This window comes from Eretmochelys imbricata, chromosome 10, assembly GCF_965152235.1.
Source record: "Eretmochelys imbricata isolate rEreImb1 chromosome 10, rEreImb1.hap1, whole genome shotgun sequence".
Taxonomy (NCBI): domain Eukaryota; kingdom Metazoa; phylum Chordata; order Testudines; family Cheloniidae; genus Eretmochelys; species Eretmochelys imbricata.
In genome coordinates, this window is record NC_135581.1 from 68,774,099 (window position 1) to 68,796,682 (window position 22,584).

At 41.3% G+C, this 22,584-nt stretch overlaps 1 protein-coding gene across 1 annotated transcript in view; it reads right to left on the bottom strand.

Annotated features, from left to right (window-relative positions):
- The window catches only part of LOC144271111 (cell surface hyaluronidase CEMIP2-like), a 73,381-nt gene that overhangs the window by 15,100 nt on the left and 35,697 nt on the right, over positions 1–22,584 (bottom strand). The window contains exons 18-19 of the mRNA XM_077828218.1: positions 14,385–14,593; positions 722–904 (exon numbers count right to left, since the gene is read on the bottom strand). Of these exons, the coding sequence (XP_077684344.1) occupies positions 722–904; positions 14,385–14,593 (392 nt within the window). The remainder of the gene's footprint in view (positions 1–721; positions 905–14,384; positions 14,594–22,584) is intronic.

Genomic DNA, 22,584 nt, shown 5'->3' on the forward strand with positions numbered 1-22,584 from the left:
GCTAAAATATATTGCTTCTGCAGATAGCACCACAATAAATACAACTTGCAGACCTGGGCATTGGAGGTCAGATAAAATAAGACACCCACACACACCCTGAAACTTTGCCCAAAAGTCTAATCAAGATTAACTAGTTTAGAAGTTTGTAAATGCTTGGTTATCTTCTCTCCTTAATTTATATTTTCTGCACCCAGAACTGGAAGTGGGAGAGCCAAAATAGCACAAGACAGACTGTGCTGGCAGGATATAAGCTCAGAGAATGCAGATAAGCTTGTAAAACTTCTGGCTTGGGATTTGGTTCTTATTGGAATCAATGCCAAATTTTGAGAATCAAACGGCAGTAACTTAGTGCTGCCAAGTTCCGCCCAGAAGCTTGAGGAAGTTTTTTTGGAGGGTGATGGATGGCTGACAGGACTGATGCCATTCCCCCCCGCCCCCATTTCAGTTTCCTACTCTTATTAACGATCCAACTTCCCGCTTCCTCACCCTAGTGATGTCCAGCTGCTCATCACCAATACATTCTTTACTCTCAGAAACATGATTGAAAGACATTAGAGTGAGGAGCCAAGCACTGAACACAGAGGGAGCAGGCCGCAATGGGAGATAAGGGAAGGCAGATGAGGGAGCAGGGTCCCTAATGTGGGATGCTCTTTCCTTAAGATGGCTGTCCTGGCAAGTCTTGGGGCCTGTGGTTAGGAGTCAGTTATACAGTCCCACTCACCCCAATGCACTGTCAAAGTAGAAGAGCCGCTCGCCCGTCCTGTTGAGCACGCTTGGCCAGGAAGGGGCTGCTAGGTAGTGTTTTACACTGTGCACTCTCCCCGTCTGCCGCTGGTAGACGTCTGCCACAATGGTGAAAACCGCCTCCTTGGGATAACATAATGCAACGTGCAGCCAGTCTCCTCTGTTGGCAAAATGGTACGAGGGAGAGGGGAAAGAAATAAAATATATGCTTGTAAGTGTTCAAGGACTTGAAAAGAAATGAGAAAAGGTCTCCTGCTGCAACCCCGATATTCAAGGGGTAGAAAGTGTCTTTGTTTTCAACACCCCCTCCCCTTTTGAAAAAGCCCAGCCAAACTAACTTGTGCATTCACTTTGTTTGGAAGCAACTGCTTCTTTTCACTATGGGCCCAAGCCGAAGATCGCTATCTCCACAGGAAAGACTCCCATTGACTTCACTGGGCTTTGAATTGGTCTCCAGAACTGCTTAAAAAAATTTTTTTTTGCTCTCATCATCCAACATGGCCTGGAGACAGCAATTCTCCAAGGCTTTATTGGAGAACAGAATTTCTTTTCATGATGTCCAATTTCATCTCCTGAAGGACCATTAGGCTTGGTTTTGTTCATCTAGCAGGAGGAGCCGGTTTCAAGCAGACATTTCAACAAGGGCACGGATACAGGAATTATATCGAAATCTCTGAGCTGAACCAGAGCCATACTTTAAAGAGACTTGCTTCTTCCACTTTATAGCAAAGTTTATTATTGTGGTTTCCATTAAAATCCCTCTCTCCAATACTAAACTTATAATAAATAGGGCTGTAGTCAGAGGGTCTTTTAACTCCTGTCTTCCAGAATTTCAGCAATGTGCTGATAACAGCCAATTGAGAAGAATGCGAGTTGACATTACACCCTGGCTCTACCAGGGCTATTTCCACCGCCACTGTTGCTGAGAGGAAAACTGGTTCAAACCTGTAAACCTATGCTACAAGTAGCAGGGCCATGCAAAGTGTTACAGTACAGTTCAGAAACTGACTGGGGAGAATTTTCCAGCAAATCATAACAAAGCTTGGTTTCCAGATGCATTTAGCCTAGAGAATTTTTTGTAGAACAAGAGAAAGAAGCTGAAAGTCACAGAAAGGTTACATAAGATGGGGCAGGGAAGACAGAAAAAAAAAAGTGTAGCTTTCATTGTTTCTGGTTCTCCTATTCAGTGTGCCACAAATAGGCATCTGAACCATTTCTGTGGTTAACTTTACTGATTGTCCCAAAGAGAAGATGGGATTCTGGGATTTCTGTCTGTTGATGTTTTAAATATTTTTAAGAATACTTGGATTCCTGTTTACAAGGTGGGATGTGGTTCAGAGACAGAGAAAACTCTGCATATCCTCCAGTGTCTTTTCAAGCACTAAATACCACTTTGGAGTAGAAACAAATTTATTATTCCACTCAGCTGCTCTTTGAGGGCCCTATGGCTTATACAGTGTAGAGTTGCCAGCTAGCCATGCAAATGTAACAGTAAATGGAGGCAAATGGATTTGGGTTATGGAGTTCTGGGAATCTAAAAGCCAAGACTTTCGCTAAGTGTATCTGCATTAGTTGCACTGAAGGCAAAAGCCAATCCCATTGGCTCTGTTCAAGCTCCTCCTGGTTTTTCCATCTTGCTCTATGGGTTTAAAACGAACACACACCACACATTACAAGGTGGAATAGAGGGCAAACTGTTCTAGAATAATAAACCACATTCCTATACACAAGCCCCATCAACCTGAGCCAAATACTGCCCTCTAGATTTTAAGCAACTCCAGTTGTGTCACAACTCAGCAAAACTGGAGACCAGAGATATTTTCAGACATATTGGCCTCCAACTAGAGGAGCTACACTAAAGCCATGTTCATGGAATATTTTTACGATAGTGTCCCAAGACACATAGCTGTTTCTTAAGGGTGATTCCCCCCCTCACCCCCCATTGCATTGCTTTGGCACATTGGGTTCCCTGGAGATGCTGCCACAGAAATATCCTGACACCTCCTTGAAAGGCTGGGAACTGACTCTTGTGCAGTGTTACAGTCCCATGGGGAAGAAAAGCACTAAATACAAACAAGAAAGCGAAGGGGGAAGGAAGACACATGAGAGAACAGCTGAGACGGTTGAGTGTCCCCGGGCACATTGGAATATAATTGCTAAAGTCGTTTGCCAACATGATGGGGCTGACTGGATTTTGGGAAGAAATTTATTGAGGGTGAGATATCTTCATGAAAACAAACCTCTCTTTTGGAATGTTCTCACAGGCATACATAAGCCTTAAGGATATTACCACAACAAAGCATTGGAACAGGGAGAGGGAGAGGAAGAAAAGTCTGGAGTCGTCCGTCAAATATAAAAACAAAAACAACTGATTAAATACATTTAAACAGCATGCAATAAAACAGCCTCTTATTTAATCCTAGTTTTGTTTTGTTTTTAATTCTCATGTTAGCTACATGGGCTATTCTGTAAAGGGGGTGGGGTGATTGTTTCGTAGGAGTCATTGACGACTATCATCCAGACATTTTGCTTTGCTTGTCTGTGGCACCCAGGACAAGCAAAGCAGTGATAACAAGGGTATCAGAAGAGGATATGTAGGACCCTGCATTGCATTTGGTGAGCAGAAATTTACACTCTGATTTACAAGGTCAGAGCCCCCCTGCAACCATTGCCTGAACTGCAAGGGAAATGCAGCCTCCTGATACAGTGGCTGTAAACAATCAGACAAGATAGCTTAACGGGTCAGCAGAAGATTTAGGCTGTGATGACTGCACGCAAAAGAAAAGATGGGAGCTATTCCTACTCACTGTGGAGTGTTGAATGTAGGGAACCTTGTGGCTGGAACTTTAGCTGCAGGAAACCTTACTCTCTCCCCCCCCCTCCCCCCTTGTTTTTTGAGAGAGAGAGAAAGCAGTTAAATTATGGCTCCTCAGTGTTTCTGAACTTAAACCTCTCTGTTTGGACTCTCGTTTTCAGCTGGAGAAGTAACAGCTAGAACTCACAGATGGATCAAGCTAAATTTAGACTGGCATATATCTCTGAGCCAAACGGGCCATGTTCCACCTTTCCTAACATGTAAGCAATATCAGCTGGGATTTTCCAAAGCCACTAAGTGACCACTGAAAGCCAATAGGGCTTGTGTTCCTCCATCACTTTTCTGATCTGCTCTGGTTATCATAAAGGGAAACATTTACAAATATTATCTTTTTATATCTGTAAAGGGATGCCACTGATTTTAATTCATCTTTTGGTACTTCACTTGCAAGAATCTGCAGTTTTAGACTCCCTCATGTTGAATGAAAGATCAAAATAAAAGGTGATGGTGATTAACAGACTGTACAAAAGGAAGTAGTGAAACTAACTGTAGATAAAATGCTGTCAAATGTAGAAAGTAAACAGATTTTTTTTTCTTTCAGTTATGGGGATTTACTTGTAACAATGGGTTAACAATTTTCAAGCAGAAAGTCTGATTTTTTTGGAGTTGACCTTTTAAAATAAAATTAAAATCAAATTCATATTTTAGAAGCTTTAATGAAAGAGAAAATAGCTGTGTTTACAACATTTACTAGTGACATTATTCCATTCATTCTCACAGTAGGGGATTTAAAAAAAAAAAAAAACTTTTTGGGAGGTCAGTTTCCTCTCTGTTTTTTCCCCAGACTTTTGGCACCTGAAGAAGCAAAGCTAAATAAGAACTGGTACAAAGTCAAGGTTTACTGAGTCCTACCAAATATTTTCAAATATTAAACTGAATATTTAAAATGTCTACTGGCACAGGCATATCTCAACGCTGCAGCTTCTGCTCCTGTGTTACTGTCATTCAACAGTCCACACAGTGTGTTTCATGGTTTTTTTTTTTAAATGAGTTTGCTTAGCACTGTTTATTTTCTCTTGGAAATGGCGGTCTTGTGACCCTTTTTTATTGCAGTATTGACATTTGCTGTTCTGACTCCCCAAGTGAAGCAAAAATACCAAAATGTTTAAAAAGTTCTCTTCGCTGTTGCCAGCTGCTGAATTTTTTGATCAAATTTACAGGAAGCAACAAGGGGGAAGTGGAAGAAGGAAAGAGAAGCGATTCAGAGATTTCCTGTTATTGGACACATGATAGATCTATAGTTTACTACTGTTGAGTCCCATAGTAATTCCAGCAAAAGCTGAACCTCCCTCTACAGCTGAGTCCAAAGCACAGCTCCAGAAGACCCAGAGGACTGCCTAAGGCCCCAAATGAAATACACAGAGGAAAAAGTTTGAAATATTCCCTTAGTACACACAAAGTATCTTATATTCACAGTTTCTAGATTTTGCATAACTGATGCCAGTAGTTTTTAGGAATAAACAAGGAAATACAGTAATGCCTGATTTTTGTGGCATGGTGATAAATCTGCCTCTGAAGTGAGAATGGTATAACTTGGAGTGGTACAGACAAGAGGTTCGGCTAAAGTAAGTTTAACAGGAGCGTACATCTGCTTGCTGCCCTCTCCTACAAAGCTCTTGCACCATATAGGTTTAGGTGGAACATTGCCCTCTAGAGGATGGAATGTCAGATCTGACCAACATGTGTTTGAACATGTCCCTGGGGCTATGTCTACAGCGCACTTTCATCAGGAAAGCTTTGGTCGCTATGTCTACAGTGCACTTTCATCAGGAAAGCTTTGGTCGCTCAAGGGTGGCGGGAGTGGGGGGAGGGAGGGAAAAAAAAACAACCCACACACACGCACACCGCCCCGCCCCGCCTGACCAAAAAAAAGTTTTACCCTCAAAAACACTGGTGTGGACAGTGCTTTGTCTGCGGGATAGCGTCTCCCACAGACAAAGCTACAGCCCCTCGTTAGGAGTGGTTTTATTTTGTCGGCAGGAGAGCTCTGTCCTGCCAACAAAGAGTGGCTACACTGCATATCTTACAGCAGCATGGCATTAGCGGCAGAGCTGTGCCATTATAAGCTGCTCAGTGCAGACATAGCCATAGTTGCTGGCCTAAAGAGAACATAAGGAGCCCTGATACTGTCCTAGCTACTGGAGGTTCTAAAAGATGCAGAGTTCTGCCCCTGAAAACAACCATGAAGATTTTGTTGACATGACTTGTTCTATGGCTGATGACTATGAAATCTAGAAATCAAATCCTGATGTCACTGGTTTAAAACTGGAGTAACTCTACACCAGTGCAGAACAGAATGTGGCTAGAGAATTAGGCTATGTCTACACTTTTACTGATAAAAGTACTACTTTTGTCAGTCAGGCCTGTGGAAAAAAAAAAACACAAAAACACACCCCTGACCAACATAAGTTTCACCGACAAAAGCACCGGTATTGACAGCACTATGTCGGCAGGAGACGCTCTTCCGCAACATAGCTACCACCACTCGTTGGGGGTGGTTTAATTATGCTGGTGGGAGGGCTCTCTCCTGGCAACATAGAACAGCTACACGGGAGATCTTACAGCGGTGCAGCTGCAGCTATACTGCTGTAGGGTCTGTAGTGTAGACATAGCCTAAATATCAGAGGGGAAAAAATCCAATGGTTAGAGCTGCCTGCAGCACATGCTGGGAATTAATAAAGATTAACTGATTTCCAAAATATGAAAGTTAGGAGAATGGGAGATTTTTGCTCACTAAGTCAGTTTTCCCCAAACTATTGCTACTCTGATTTAAAAATGGCCCTCTAATTCCCCACTCCCCCAAACCTATACAAGCACAATTAAATGTATTTTCAAAGCGTGTGGAAGGGCTTAGCAATTTGATTCCTATTCACATCAATAGGAAAATTTCAAATATAAATCCTCACGCACTCCTGTGAAAGTTAATATCCGAATGGGTAATACCAATCTCACAGAGAGAATTCTGAAGTGAATACGATGAAAAAATGATCATACTCAAAGTTTTCATTCCATTTTAGCAGCAAATCCCAAGAGGTGCTCAGCATCTGCATTTCCCATTGACCTCAGTGAGAAGGCAGTTTGAGTGACCGGTTCACGTCTCCTAGGAGTCTTCAGATACAGTGAACTGTCTGGCTGCAGGCTCGTTATCTGTCCACCAAAAGCTCACATTCAGCCAAGTTAACAACACAGCAGCCATCTCCTGAAGGCTAACTCCACTCCAGTGCTTGACTTGGAAAGGGGAGTGTGATATATTCCCCACTCTCATGACTGGAAAAAAGGCTGAGAACAAACTGGAGAGTACCTTCACTGCCCCCCCTCCACCCCCTCTCCCAGTTCAAACCCCTTACATTTCAGCAGACTGGCCTTGAGTCCCACTGGCTCACTAGAGCGGTCCATCCCACTCCTCTCAAATTTCTTTTTCAGGCTTTTTCTTCAGTTCCAGTCCATTAAGCACATTCAAGTCAAGTCCTCACAGGGACAAGACAGCTACCAGGCAAACAGCCAGCAATTTTCCTTTTCAAGGCCTTGTTAAGACTAGCCACTTCTGAAAACAACTCGCTACAGTTCTAGTGACAAAGGGAGAGCATGTTACGTTACCAGAGCGGTGTGAACCAAACTTAAAATGGCCTTTCTGGAGGCTAAGAGAGCCTAAATTTGTGCATTATCTATGCAGAGATCGTTAATATTCACACACACAGTTTCATTTTCACATTTATGCCACTTTAGGCAGAGGGGGTTATATTTGAGGTCCAACAAATTAAAGCTCCAACCCTACTGGTGATAGCTAGCAGGCATTGAGGAGGAGTCAGCACAGTATTTGGCTCATAGAGCCTTACATTCAGACTAAAAAGAAATCCTGTAATATTAGGAGTTTCACTGACATCATATTTTTTCCTTAACACACTGGCTTTCTTGACAGTAACAATTTTTTTTCCCAATTTTCTCTCCTTAACTGGTTTATCCAGTACTGTATTACTATTTTTTCTGTGAACATGTCACATACACATATGGTGAGAACTAATCTGTGGGCCCTGTGAAATTCACAGTCACAAGACCCGCTGGTTTGGGGGAAGGGGAGAAAAAAAAAAAAAAGAAAGAAAAATCTCAGCTTCCAGTGGGTGAGAAAAGAAAAGTAACATGTCTAGCCCTTTTCCTCCTGGAGACAGCCTTGAAAATGAAACAACTAAATCACTTGCTAGGATAGAAAAGAACAAGCAGCTGGGTTCTGCATCTGCAATGGAAGGCTGGGGGTAGGGATGGATCTACAGATTGCCTGAGCCACACATTCTTTCCATAGGGTTATTACGTAAAATGGAGTCAGTCAAGAGTCACCTCGCGAACCTTCCCCAATATCCTCAGGCCAGCCCTGAGCATAGAAGTGGGCAGGTTCGGGGACAGAGGGTGACAAACGCTGTTTCACAGCTACTACAGCTTCACAGATGCTACTACAGTCGTATGTAACTACAGCTAAGCAACTCGCATTCCGAAGTTCCAGTAAACATCTCAGCTCCTTTCTTAACAGTCAAACAGCTCACTACAGCGCCAATCTATTTGATTAGCCTAATGGATCAAAGATAAGTAAGAAAAATTATTTTTGAGACACAGGGAGTTTAAATATATTTACTAATGTTTATGTTATTTGGATAATTGAATTTGAGCTGGGATATAATCAGCATATTTAGGGACAGATTTAGGATACCCTAACTCACATTTAATAGCACATTATTATTTATTATTTGTATCCTGGCTGCACTAGAGGCCCCAACCAGCCATCAGAGACTCATCGTGCTAATTACTGTGTATATATATATATATATATATATATATATATATATATATATATATATATATATATATATATATAAACAAAAAGATGGTTGCAGCCCTCAGTAGCCAGTAGCAATTTGATTTGCAGAAAAGTTGTTTTCATCTGCCTGTATATTTATCAGTCCAGGTAATAATGGTAGAAGCAAAGTGTTGCTCATATACTAGTTAATATATAAAAGAATAAAACCACAACTTAAAAAAAGTCTCCATCAGCTTGGATGTTTGCAACAGGCTCATTCTAGCCTGGTCTTATTTTCTTTGTTTTCCTCCAGGTTGCATCACTGGTAAAGAATTTAATTGTACACAAGATAAGTAGCTACAAGCATGAATCATATTAAAAAAAAAAAAAAGCCGCTGTAGACAATAATCCCCTCAAAGTTGAAACCAGCTCATACAAAGCCAAATATTATTAGTGCCTTGGATTTTCATTTGGGGAACTGGAGAATATAGATAGTTTGCTTATACAGAAGGGCACATGATGATAATTGAGGTCATTTAGATCAAAACACTCATCCAGATCTCACTTTGCTAAACATGGAGAAAGTGGTAAAGTGCCACCTTTTCATCTAGAAGTTAGTAATGGGCTCAAATCAGAACCTCAAATCTGGGGCATGGAGATTGGGGGGGGGGGGGGGGGAGGGGAGGTGTAGAGGAGATTTGAACCTACCTCTGTGGTTTGAGTTCTGGGTCAGATTCAAAATAACTCTTTTCTCCCTGGTTTCTGTTCAGAAGATTTCAACGTTATTGAATATGATCACAAACCCTAGCTCTGGTACAGCCTGGAACCCGACCTTCAGACCCCAGTCTAATACAAATGAGAATCCAAACACGGCCGCCTGTGCCCATTTCTACAGAAATGTAAATATTCAGCCCTTCCCTATGCCAGTGTATGAGTGCAAAGAAAACATGAATACATCCAATTTCATTCACTTCCAATCAGAATAGTACAAAACCAAAGCTCTCCAGTCCTTCCCCACCACTAAAACCTTTGCAGAGGTGCAACGAAGTTCTGAGCACCTCCTGTGAAGTGCTGAGTACATCAGCTTCTATTGATTTCAGTGGGCACTTAGCAGCAGGCCATAAGACAGTACCGGTGAATAAAGCATTATGAAGACTGCCATGCGTGTTTCCACAGTCCGTGGCAGTAAGGCAGATCAGAGCATCTGCAAGGAGGTTTTGTGGGGGATTGTGATGATTTGACTATAAATGACCTCATCAATTTATTATGTCTGTCTTTTATTCAGATACACCCTGGTATTTCTCTCAGTCAGCTGAATCACAGCGGATGGAGGAAAAGTGTTTCTCTCTAAGCATTAACAGACCAAGTACAGTGGTATTAGCTGGTGCTCATTAGTAATGCTGAACGTATAGCCTAATTGCTCTTGCTTTTCAGGCTATTTCCAGAGTACAATTTACCACATGATGCTTTAGACATTTATTTTGAGGTGATTTGAGCCCTCTTTAGATTTTCCTGATAACACAAATAAACCCTACTGATTTACTGCACTGCACCATGTATTTGATAATCATCTTTGCTTTAGCCTCTTCCAAGATTAGAGATTCTGCACACAGACAAAGGCTAGGTCATTAAATTGAAGGACTTTGACTACTGTATGAAGTGCCAATCTTTGGACCATTTCTCCGGAGTCTGAGAGGAGACACTTACCAAAGACACACAATGTTCCCTATAATCTCCACCTAGCTTTCCAGTTTCTCTCCCCCTCCCTTTCCCTCACCTAACAAGCTTCTCTATGGTTTTTTGTGCTTCACAAATGGATATTCATAATGAGCAGAGCCCTTAACCTAGTTTTTAATTTCCATCCCTCCATGAAGGACAAAAAAACCAAGGGAACATTGAAACAGCCTCGATGAAGAACATCGGCCAACAGTGAGATGGGACACATTGTGGAGGGGTCTTAGGTCTCTGTTCATGAAACTTTCACACACAATTTATGCTCGACAAGAACAGGCTTCAGAATATTTTGATAGGTTCTACAGGACTTTATTCCCTATAGTTAAAATTCCAGTTGGTATTCTCTTTCTGTTCATTGCCAAAATGTTTACAAGTTACCAGGTCCTATGTTAACAGTTTCAAGAGACCTCAATAGCACACCTTCATCTTATCCTTATAATAAAACTCACATCCATCTGACAACCCAATACACTAGAAAAACAAACAAACAAACAAGTTCCTTTCTGAGCCAACCTGGACATGCGCACCACTAATTTAAAGCTCAGTCTGCGGACCTTAATGACTTGGTTTTCTATATCAAATCAACTGCCATACCCAATAAGTCACATGTACTTCTCACTGGAAAGGAAATCAGTTTTCTTCACGCAAAATGCCCGTACAAGAGTTTCCACAGCAGAGCCATAAATGCAGCAAGTGGTGGTTCGAGAGGTCAAGTTCGTGTTTGATTTCCTTAATCCCATTTTATTTCTTTTAGTGGAAACTGAAGGAATTTTGAGGGTGCGTGGGGGTCACAATTACTGTAATCCTCACGTAACCATTGAAATCAGCACTGAATAGGTACATCCATGATATGCCTTCAGTTAGTTACAGATAAAAGGAAGGGCTCCTCTTAAATGCTTTTGCTCCAAATCGCATCCTAGATACATGCTTGTGCAGTGCTGCTAGACACACTGGGTTAGAGTCTCACCTGGAGTAAATTCACATTGACTCCAACTGAGGCATGTCAATTTACCCCTCTGGACCAACTAGTGAATTTCAGTGCGCCAGTCTTCTAAACCAGTGATACTTAGACTGAGGCTCAGGAGCTGCAAGTGGCTCTTTACTGTGTTTCCTGCCACTCACTGTGTGATTTAATTATTAGCCAATTGTAGAATACCTGGTCAGTCATTTTGCTCTGAGTACATTCATTCATTCATTCACACACACAAAATGAAACTATGAATCCACACTACTGTGGCTCTTTTGGGCAGTGTTGATCACTAATTTGGCTCCTGAACCACCGAGGTCTAAGTATCACTGTTTTAAACAGATGTTTGAATTAAATTTAAATTACCACTGTTGGGATTTAACAGAACTTCTGGTGGCAATACAAGTATTCAGCATCACTATTAATCCAAATCCTGATACACATCCCACTGTCAAATTCTTTATTTCCCCCCTGACCTTCTTTTAGCCAACTCAAAATAGTTATTCCAGAAACACCAGTGCTGCCTAGCTGAAATATCAGTATCCCTGATATAGCTATCCACTGCTCTACCAATGCCAGGTAAAAATAATTTAATGATTTAATAAAGCTGCACTGCAATTATTACTCCCAAGACACTGCTATTAAGCTTATCAATCATTCTTCTTGGTTTTGCTCAATATGCAGTTTGTACATTCTTCACTACGTCAAGAGTGTTCATTTTCTGGTTGATTATTCACAGTGCTGTGTGTTTAAAAAACACACACAAACAGGAAGACCTGTTAAGGCAGGTAGAAACTTCCCAAGGGGTCTAACTTGGATTGTCTCTATCTTGGTAATTTGTTGTTTCTTCCATTCCAAAAATAATAAGAATGCTGTGCTGAAGTAACGGTCACTTTGGAAATGCTTAAGAGACAGTGTTTTTAATCAAAATTCTCTTTTCCCCTCAGTTACTTTGCCCTTCCATGAGAGCCTCTTTTCTCAGTGCTTCTCCTGTGCAGCCTAAACTCTTCATCATTCCCATTACATCATTTGAGTTCTTGCCCTACTTAGAGAATCTAATCTACTCAGAACAAACAGGGACTTGCTGCACTTGTTTCTTTCTAGACTCTTGCTAGTAAGAAGTTTTATATGAAGCAAAATTGTGGTTTTCTTTCTATGTATTTCTTCAAACCAGACAGCTTTCCCCCATTCAAATGATTTGATTGTGGTTTTCTTGTTGTCTTTTGTGAAACCAACCACACTCTGTAGGATTTTGATTATGTGATGCATTTATGTCCTGCCAGAATAAAGGCCCAGATCTCTGGCTGGGTTTTGTCAGAGACCCAAGGGCTGCTTATAAATTTGAATCTGTTTTAATACTGTGGGCCAGAGCCTGAACTGAAGTAAAAACTGGCATGGCTTCCCTAGAGTCACAAGTTACACCAGCGGAGGATTTAGCTCTATAATTGCAAGGAAAATTACTTTTAAAATAGGAAAATAAATGACAGAACTAGGGCTTGTGTCCGCAGATGACATACTGACTTTTCTTCTCTGTGAAAGTACAAGACCTTGAAAACTCTTAGACATATTAATAGCTCCTCCATGGCAAGAGAGTGTGCAAGGTGTGACATGCATACACCCCCCCACCCCCCCAAGACCTATACCTTCACCTTCTCAGCACAGTCATGGGGGGAGGCTGCTGGGATTACAATGGAGCAGTTCATGCTGGGATACATCATCTCTATGAGCAGCATCTCCATGCTGGAGATTGGGAACGTCCTTCTCTGGCAGCAGCAGTGAGCCATTTGGACAAAGCTACCAGCAGGTATTCAAAATGGATGTTGTTTGGGCAAAAGAATAAACACCTCTGCTGTATATGCATTGCCCACCAAAGAAAAAAAAAGAAAATCTCACCCGTACCCAGGAGTTCCAAGGAACCAAAGCAGAGGCATCAAACAGATCTGCTTCAGAATGTCTGTCTGGTGGAATACCCACTGTACAGCGTCATATACATTTCCAGTGCTATCCACTGCACCAGGAATAAAAAAAAGATATAATCCTCCCCCTCGTACAATTCCATGGACATCAGTGGGGTTTCACATGTGTAACGAAGGGCAGAATTTGACCCACAAAATTTTCAGCACAAAAATTAAAGGAAACCAAACACCATTCAAAACGGAGCCAAAAGTGCTACCTTCAGCTAAAACTTTGCAATTTAACTGTCTTGGAAGAGCTGAGTTAGATATTCTCTATGGGTTCGATTTGCATAGGTATTTAGGCACCCCCTAAAGATGCAAAGACTGCTAACCTGCTTATGGACTTTTGAAAATCCCACTACATGCCTACCTACATCTTTGGCACCTAAATACTTCGGGACTCTTGCCCTATGTGATTAGGCAACATGTAATAATGCAAGGGTTTGTTTGCACAACTCTGCTCTTATCATCGTAACAGGACTCAAGAAGTCATGTGTGCTAAAGAACCTGTGTGTCAACTATAGGGTTTTCTATGCTGCTTATCACTATAGTACCTAAATATCTATTTTGACAATGTAAATAATGGGTATGCCTCACATATTGTGAGGCTCTCTCTCCTCTCAGTTACACCAGTGCCAATCAGGTGTAACTGCACTGAAGTGGATGGAAGCATGCCAATGTAAAACCCATATACATGTGATAAGAATCAGTCCCTTTACCCAATAGTCAAAACAGGAAAGATCTATTAAAAAAAAGGAACAACCTGCAGGGGAAAAATAAGTCTAAAGTGCATATGTCCCAGTTTTATATAGAGGAAGTGCAAGAAAAAATGGAAACTGGATCAGAATAGAGTTTTATCACTTTTGAAATATTTCAGCAGACTCCTGGTATTTTTAAACTTGATACAAATAAAGAATGAAATTGCAGTGTTTAGGACAGAGAAAATGCGACTCTCCATTCAAATACATTTCTACACTTTATATTTATGGGAAACAAATTGGGTGTGCAGCAACTAGAGTGAACAAATGAGAGAGCACATGAGGGCTCCTTTGGATCCGATTTCAGGGACAGCAGGCCCGTTGTAAACTGGATTTTATTTCAGAACTTACTGGAAGGAGAAAAGTCTCTGCACATCAGAAAGGCTGCAGTAAAGTGAACACAGAGGCATTTGTTTGTAATTGTGTCCGTCATAAACAACTTACTGGAGCTTTCTCAGAAGTTGCTTATATTGTGCCAAAAGAAAATCAGCAGGACCCTGGAAAAGCATCGTAGTAATACTCATGTCAGAGACAGAACACTCTCAAAAGAAATCTTGGGTGGTACCTGTTGAAGTTGATTGGGTACAGAATGACATCCTCGGGTGCTCTCCCATCCCAATGAATGGTATAGGCCTGCTCCAGCATCACTACAGGTTGGTACTGTTGATATGGTACTCCTTTATTCACTCCCTGCAGCCTCAGGGGATGAGAGTGGTATGTCGCTCTGGCAATTGATAAGGTCAGATTCTCCGGACGTCTGGCCTGAATATAAAGCTGGGGGTGAAAAAAACAAACATACATTCATTAAGCCATCCGGGTCTCACCTTAACATGTGTGTTTGATCATCATTTCCTTTAAATGGCTTTTCTGAACGTTCCATCAGCACTTTCTGCAAGCCACCGAAGCATTTCTGACTCAAATAATGCAGTACATCAAAACCAGATTTTGTAGCTGTCTGCATGTCATTTCATGGTGTACAAAAGGACCAGAGCACCAATGTTTATAACTCAAACTCTAAGCGAAAAGGGGTGATTCAGAAAATATTACTAGGTGCTTATTTCCTTATAAATGCAAAACAATTACATTTTAAATGAAGGGCCACAGGCCTGATCCAAAGCCCACTGAGGTCTTTGGAAGTCTTTCATTGACTTCAATGAACTTTGGATCAGACCCACAATCTGTTGTGGAATCCACATCTCTATTCCACTCTTTTCACATTTCAAATTGTGTGTTAGTCCACAGCACTATTCTTCTGCATTGAGCCTAACAGGTGTGCCCCTCCCTCACAGGGATCAGGATGTGGATTGCCTCAGCACACTCCTAAGAATGACACCTTAGAGACTAACAAATTTATTTGAGCCTAAGCTTTCATGAGCTACAGCTCACTTCATCGGCTCACGAAAGCTTAGGCTCAAATAAATTGGTTAGTTTCTAAGATGCCACAAGTCCTCCTTTTCTTTTTGCAAATACAGACTAACACGGCTGCTACTCTGAAACAACTCCTAAGAATGAATTTTTGCCCTGACACTAGCTTCAAGTGAAGGCCAATTTTTGTTGAAAAGCTATTTTAGCCTTTAGGTGGAACTCCTAATGTACAGCAGCCTTCCCATATCGGGAATACCAAGGCAGTAGCTGGCTAGATGTATATTCAGATCTGCTAATGTAATGTTAGCACTTTAAAACATTGTTTAGTGCAGCCACACTCCCTGGAAGATTTAAAGTAAATTGGGAGCAGCTTAGGACACATACAATCTTGCTTCACTATCTCATATACCAGTCAAAAGGAAAGTGCACCCATCTTCAGCCGACGAGCACTTTAAAATGTTAAAAGAAAAAGCACACATGAATACGCTTCTGTTTCTACAAGAAAATTCATTTAGTACTACCTTTTCTAAAACAAAGATTTCACACTTTTAAGAAGAGCAAAATGGAGGCAGTCTTCTGTCAATAGCTTTTACTATCACTGGGGAGAATGTGAGGGGGCCAACAAAGACTAGTAGACAGAGCACTGGACTGTGAGTCAGAGACCTGGATACTGATCAAAGCTCTGCCATTAACCAACTGTGAGACCCGAGGTTCTTCACCTTTCTGTGCCTCTTTTCCCCTCCCATCTGTTCTCTGCTTTGTCTATTTAGACTGTAAGCTCTTCAAGGAAGGCAGGGACTGTCTCTTACTAGGAATATGTACATCATCAAGCACATCAGGGTCCTTATCTTATCTCTAGGTCCTAACATAATAACAATAATAAAATAATAATAATAATTCTTCAACAGAGAACCTAGTGTATTTAAAAGGAGTTGCTCCATGGACATGACACAGGCTACGTGAAGAACCATAGCCAAGAAACTGGCTGTGGCCTGCACCTCACTTTTCTGTCTGGCATAACATACAGCTCAATATGTTGCAACCAGTTGCTGCTTCCTTCTTGGAATCTAACTTCTTGGTGACAACAAAATTGATTTGACAAGAGACAGTGGTGGGGTGTCCGGCACAGGGGTTATGTAACCTCTGGTCTGCTTTGTGGCATGATATTTTTGGAAGTGTCTCAGCTTGAGATTTCATGCCTGAGTGTCTATAGATAGACTCTGAGCTCCATAACAACAACAAAAAAAAGTGGCCTGATTTTCACTTGCAGGTCCTCTTGACTTCAATGAAGCTGAGGATACCCAGTGCCCCCGAAAATAAGACCACATTTGGTTAAGTGTATAACTATGGGTTTAGCAGCCTCACTGTAGGCACCTAAGTTTGAAAAAATTGGCCTAAAGTCACAAGAGATCATTCAAAAAAAATTGATCCATAATTTTTAGACATTTGTCAAATCCTGCTCTCACTTACATTGACTTGGATAGGATTGCTCCAGAGTAATAGTAATTACATCCCTGGTCCTGGCGGTACATGACGTACCACTGGGGGCCGAGCACCTTTTAGGATCAGACCAAATATTAGAATTAACTCGTTCTCCCTCCCCCTCACTGTTGAAACCATAAATCGTATCATTTAGGAAAATAATTTCCCAAGTGAAGCACATTTGCTCACTCCTCAACGGCCCAAGGAAAAATGAATGGTTTTTAAATTCAAATGAAAGACTTCTTTTTAATTTATGAAACCAAAAGAAAATCCACTTTCCCTTTACATACAAGCCCCAGATCAGGAGGTCAAAACAGTATTGATCACAGTCACTGCCACCAGATTGAAATTCTGTAGAACCCACACCACAGGAGGTCAGATTAGATTATCATAATGGGCCCTTCTAGCCTTAGAGTCTTTGAATTTGTGTATTATTCTTGAACTGAATAGTGTTTTTCTGAAAAGGAATGTTGGAATCATGTCTGACGCTGCAAAATAATACTAGTCTAGACCTCTTTCTGCATGAAAGTCAGTAGTATTCATCATGTCATTCTAATCTTTATATTCCATGCTCTTTCCCCCTATCAAATACATGTCTCAGGCAATCAGATAATATTTAGGTAGTAGCTGAAGTGCACATATTAGAAAAATAAAAAATTAAGGTAACAAAATAAGCCTTCCAAACAATGAAATACATTCAAGGATAGGCAGAAAATCCTTACATTCCAGGACGGAAAAGAAAAGCATCCTAAATTCTTTAACTGTTGAAAAGAAGTCATCAAGGGTTGTGAACTAGGCTGTCCACTGCACTTACTGTTAATGGGTTCAAGAAAGGATAGAAGAGTTTATAATATGTTCCAAAATATGTTCTTTATCATCTTGTGTCAGATAAGTTATCTGGCAGTAAAATTTTCTTAAATGTCTTGGGACAAAGTTATAGGCTTAACTAAAAGTATAATAATTACAGTTGCTTTATAAACACTGTATCATTCTCAAATGAAAATGCAAGCCTTGTGGTTAGCTACAAATATTTGTAAACTTACTTCATTTCCCATTCCAGCCAACACATGCAGGATTTCCAGAATTGTAATCAATTAACTTTTTAGCTACACAGGACAGAGTTTATATATGCTGGATACTTTGAAACTTGCCTGTTCATTTTTATTATTTAATTATCAAACGCTGAAAGTCCTCATCCAGCAACGAAATCCATGCAGACCGATCCTGGCACTAATGTGCAGTCCCACTGATGCCAACGGGGTTCAACACAGGTGTAGGGGACAGCCCATGGGGAGTTTATTGCAGCACGGGAGTTAAAGTCTCAGACTCACAGTCGAGTCCTCTTTTTATCCACAAGACTGAATAAGAAGCCTCAAGGTAAGTTTCCCCATGCCACCCTGTCTGTGGACTTCATCCCTGACCTGGAGGAATAGATCACACCTAGGGAAAAGACGGGAGCTAAGGCTATGTCTACACTAGCACTTTTGTTGGTCAAGGGTGTGAACCCCCCCCCCCCGACTGACATAAGTTTCACCAACAAAAGTGCTGGTGTGGACAGTTCTATGTCAGTGGGAGAAGCTCTCCTGCCAACACAGCTACTGCCGCTTATGGGGGTGGTTTAATTATGCCGCTGGGAGAGCTCTCTCCCGTCAGCATAGAGTGGCTAGATGGAAGACCTTACAGCGGTACAGCTGTGCTACTCAAAGGTCTGTAATGTAGACGTAACCTAAGTCTCTGCCTATTCAATCCCTGACTTTGCCGAGTCTGCCATCCAGGATGCTGATGAGCACTAGTTCCAGTGGTGATTTCATGATTTGGAAGCCTGCTCTCTGTGGACTGAACTTAGTCCATTTTATATAGCCCCAAAATAGCCAACAACAACTACTGCTACTTTTGGTTACTACTGAGCTGGCTGAAGTCAAAAGTCTACACAGCAACTAGACAGCCACTGCTGGGCCGTGCCAGCTGACTCACACTGCTGGAGGGGGGCTGTTTCCTTGCTGTGTAGGCTTCTGGGCTCAGGTTGGAGCTCAAGCCCTGGAACCCCGCCGCACCTCAAAAGGTTCTAGAGCCCAGGTTCCAGCTTGAGCCCGGAAGCCTACACAGCAAGGAAACAGCCCCACAGCCTGAGCTCTGCGAGGCGGAGTCAGCCGACACGGGCCAGCCCTGGGTTCTTCTTTGCCGTGTAGACATATCTGTAGACTGCATATCATTACCCAATGCAGCCAGTCTCCTGAAAACTTGACACAGACACAGATATCTGCCTACTCTTCTTATAGTGTCATGACAGAGTCCCTTTCCTTTTCTTCAGTTCTTTATTCCAGGATATCTTTACTCTCAACTCTTGAAACTGAAAAAAAAAATTCCATACATTTCTGGAGCAAGAACTTTGGTATATGTGAACTAATCATCTCTCTCCAAGGAGGAAGAAGAGACATAGCAAGAGAACTTTGTTCTAGAATAAAAGAAACCCAGCTTCCTTTCGCTCCAGCATATATGTTTACAGCTAACAAAAAAAAAAACAAACAAACAAAAAAATCCAACAGCAGGAAGTGAAGTGGGCAAAATATTCTAAAATGTGAGGAGTGATGAGAGCCTGGTCTAGCACAAGGGGAAGAGGCAGCTATTTTGTAAGAAGAATCCTAAAGAGAATCTTATAATGACTCATTTAGCTGTGATTAACAGTCTAATCCAGAAGGATTTAGTCCCATCTCAATATACATTGAGAGATTACTTAGTAGATTGTGAAATTATTGAGAAATTCTCTTTACAGCTCACGTTATTTATTATCCATCTGGGTAAAGAGTGTGAAGATAAGCCACACACACACACTAAATTCTTGACTTCTGGACTGAGGCAAGATCTGTTTCCTTTCTAATGATCTAATTCAGCCACTGTTTTTATTCCTGGTATAGTGCTGACTGATGGGTTTGGGCATCAAACCTCAATCCAAAGTTCAAAATTAAGGGCAAAACCTTGGGTCAGATCTAAGGTGCAGTTTTTCTTCAGACCCCATACACACCAGCTTTCCAGGATCATGCAACTTCCAAATGAAGGGCTATTTCCCTTGACAAGAATTTTAGTCTACGGAGGGAGTTATACAGCTTGCAATGGCCAGTGATACTGAAGACCTCAATATTCCTTTGGAAGATCTCTTTTTAGTTCCATAAAACATGCTGGGACAGATTCTGATACCTATTACACCAGCATGACTCCAGAGGCGCTTTGCTGAAGTCAGCAGAGTTATTCTGCATTTACACTGGTGTGTAACTGAGATCAGAATGGGATCCCTTAATTGAACCTTAAGACACAAACTAGCTTAGAAAGAGCTTGTTGACTTTTCATTCTAAGGACTCAACCCTGGGCGGTTTTAAGCCTCCTCAAATCCCAATGATTCATATTGAGCCCTAATGGATTCTACAGACTTCTCTATCTCCTCAAAAAGCAACCTTTCCTAGCATGGTTTAGAAAAATTCTGAGAGCAGCTACCTGCAATATTTCTTGGCTGCTTTATAGTGTATGCATTCAGGAATGATGATGGAAATATCAAAGTCATAACTGGATAACTAGGTTTTGAATAGGTCAGCAGATGCCAGTGGAAAAATATATATATAACTAATCAGAGGATGCAATAGCAAATATCCACTCTAGAATTATGTTTGACAAAATAAAAGCATTAAGAGAGATGGAACGACTTCCTGCCTCTATTAGATGAGTACCCCAACAGAATGAAGAAAAATGTACCAAGTGGGGTGAATTTGTTAAAAATAAATAATTGCTCTAAATTTTTATAACAGGACATCTATTTTAGTGTAACCCATAAATTATACTGCCTCAACTCTGCTGCATTCCCCTATCTTTTAGTGCTTACATCAGAAAATAGCTTATTCTGCCAATTAGTAGTTTTAAAAAAAGGTTTCCCAGCTTCTTCTGATTAACTCCTCAGGTGCTGCTTGGAAGGCATGTGAGAAGAGAATAAAAACCTGGATTAAACTGCTCAGCTGAAGTCAGCGTGGCACTGGGCAGGCAGAACGTCTAACAATTTTAAAGCGCCCAAGTCACTCTTGGACCAACAGAATTTGAGTGTGTCCTAGAGATTCTGTAGGAAACTCAGAGTTGCCAACACTCATGATTTTATTGAGAGTCTTGTTAGGTTTGGTAGTTTTCTTAAACCCCTAGCTCATGGAATCATATTATTGGAGAAGCTTAGTTTTCATTAAAAACAGAAAGGAGGTTTCCAGCAGAGTAAAGCATGAAAACATTGACTCCGAAAGGCTCAAAACTTAGAAAGCAAATAAAAGACTCCAGCATTTTTTTTTAATCTCATGATTTTTGAGCATGTGAAGTTGGCAATATTGGAAATGAAAGTGCTGGTGCTCCTCAGGGACCCCTGCTGGCAGCCCTCTCCAGGCAGCAATCTGAAACCAGGCCAAGGAAGGGGTTGTGATGCTGGCTGCTTACAGGTGGGAGTAAGGGAATCTAGGAACAAAGACAGCTCTGGAATTCACACAGCGATGCGTCAGGTAGGCTAGAGAAAAGCAACATGAGGGGAGAGAATCAGACCAGAGAACTCTCTCAGGAATGAAAAGCTTCCAGGTTGTCCTCAAAATCGGGTGAGTTAGAAATACTGCAGAAGGAATGGACTTTTCTATAGTATTTCCACTTCGGGTGCTCAAAGCCAAGGGGGGAAAAGCCAAACAAAAAAGCAGTGAAGTGAACTATCAAAACTTTCTCAAAAAAATATTTGGCTTAAGCTCTGAAGGAAGGGTTTGGTTCATATTTCATATGACCTAGCTTGCCCGTCCCTAAGCTAAATACCTTCATCTCAGTTCAGCTGTGACTGAAATGGCACTTTCACCTGCTTATGCCATGGATGAATAGGATGTCCTGTCTTTGAGAGCTACGTGGGAGGGGAAAGAAAAGCACATTTTGTAATGGCGTTTCTAAGATTAAAGTAAACCAAAGGCCTCCTCATCTTTCTCCATGATTGGGTTCATTCTTTTACTCTTTTGCACTGAAATATATAGTGCCAGATTTAGCACACACAAATCATCAGACCCAGCAACTCTGGTGTTGCAGTAAAGTACTCAAATGACTATTCTGCAAATTAAATCAGTTCCTATTATGCAGAACCAATGATCTTCGCTGCTTTCATTTCAGATTCATATCTATTTCCCCACCTAAGGGCTCATAAAGTGAAGCTTTTAGTATGTACTTTATTCACCCAACTGGATGCTGATTGGGTGAAAGGAGCTGGTAAAGGGACAGATCCCAGGGAAGTGAATGTTTATTCTTGCCTGAACTCAGCCAAGGAAGGTTTCTATGGTGGAAAAACCACCTCACCCTGTAGAGTGCCATAATGGGAAGAAAAGTTCTCCTTTTCTTTTTGCGAATACAGACTAACACGGCTGCTACTCTGAAACCTGTCATAATGGGAAGAGTATAAATAGAAATAAAAATATAGATTCCAACTTGTTTATCATTCTGAATTTAACCCTGGAGTTACCAGAGATGGGGATGCCACTCACACACACACGCACACAGAGTAAATCTGATTTATGTGGTTAATACATATGAGCCCAATCCTACTTCCACTGCAGTCAGCAACAAAAACTCACTGGACTTCAATGGGGCAAGATCAGGCTTATCCTTTGAAATAGCTCTGCTCTCCACTGACAAAACAAACCTGATTAATCAGTGCTGTATGGGGGCACCTCTAACACTGCACAGTCTTGAATAACTTCAGCAGGATTTTGTTCTGGGCTATACTGTACTTTGGCTGTCATCGTGATGACTAATGAATGCATGAGGAGACGTGCATGTGCAGTATTCTCCATCAGACATACAAGAATCTTCTTAAAGAAACATGTCCCCTCACAGTACATACTGTGGCCTGTAAGACCTTATTCCCAGCTCCC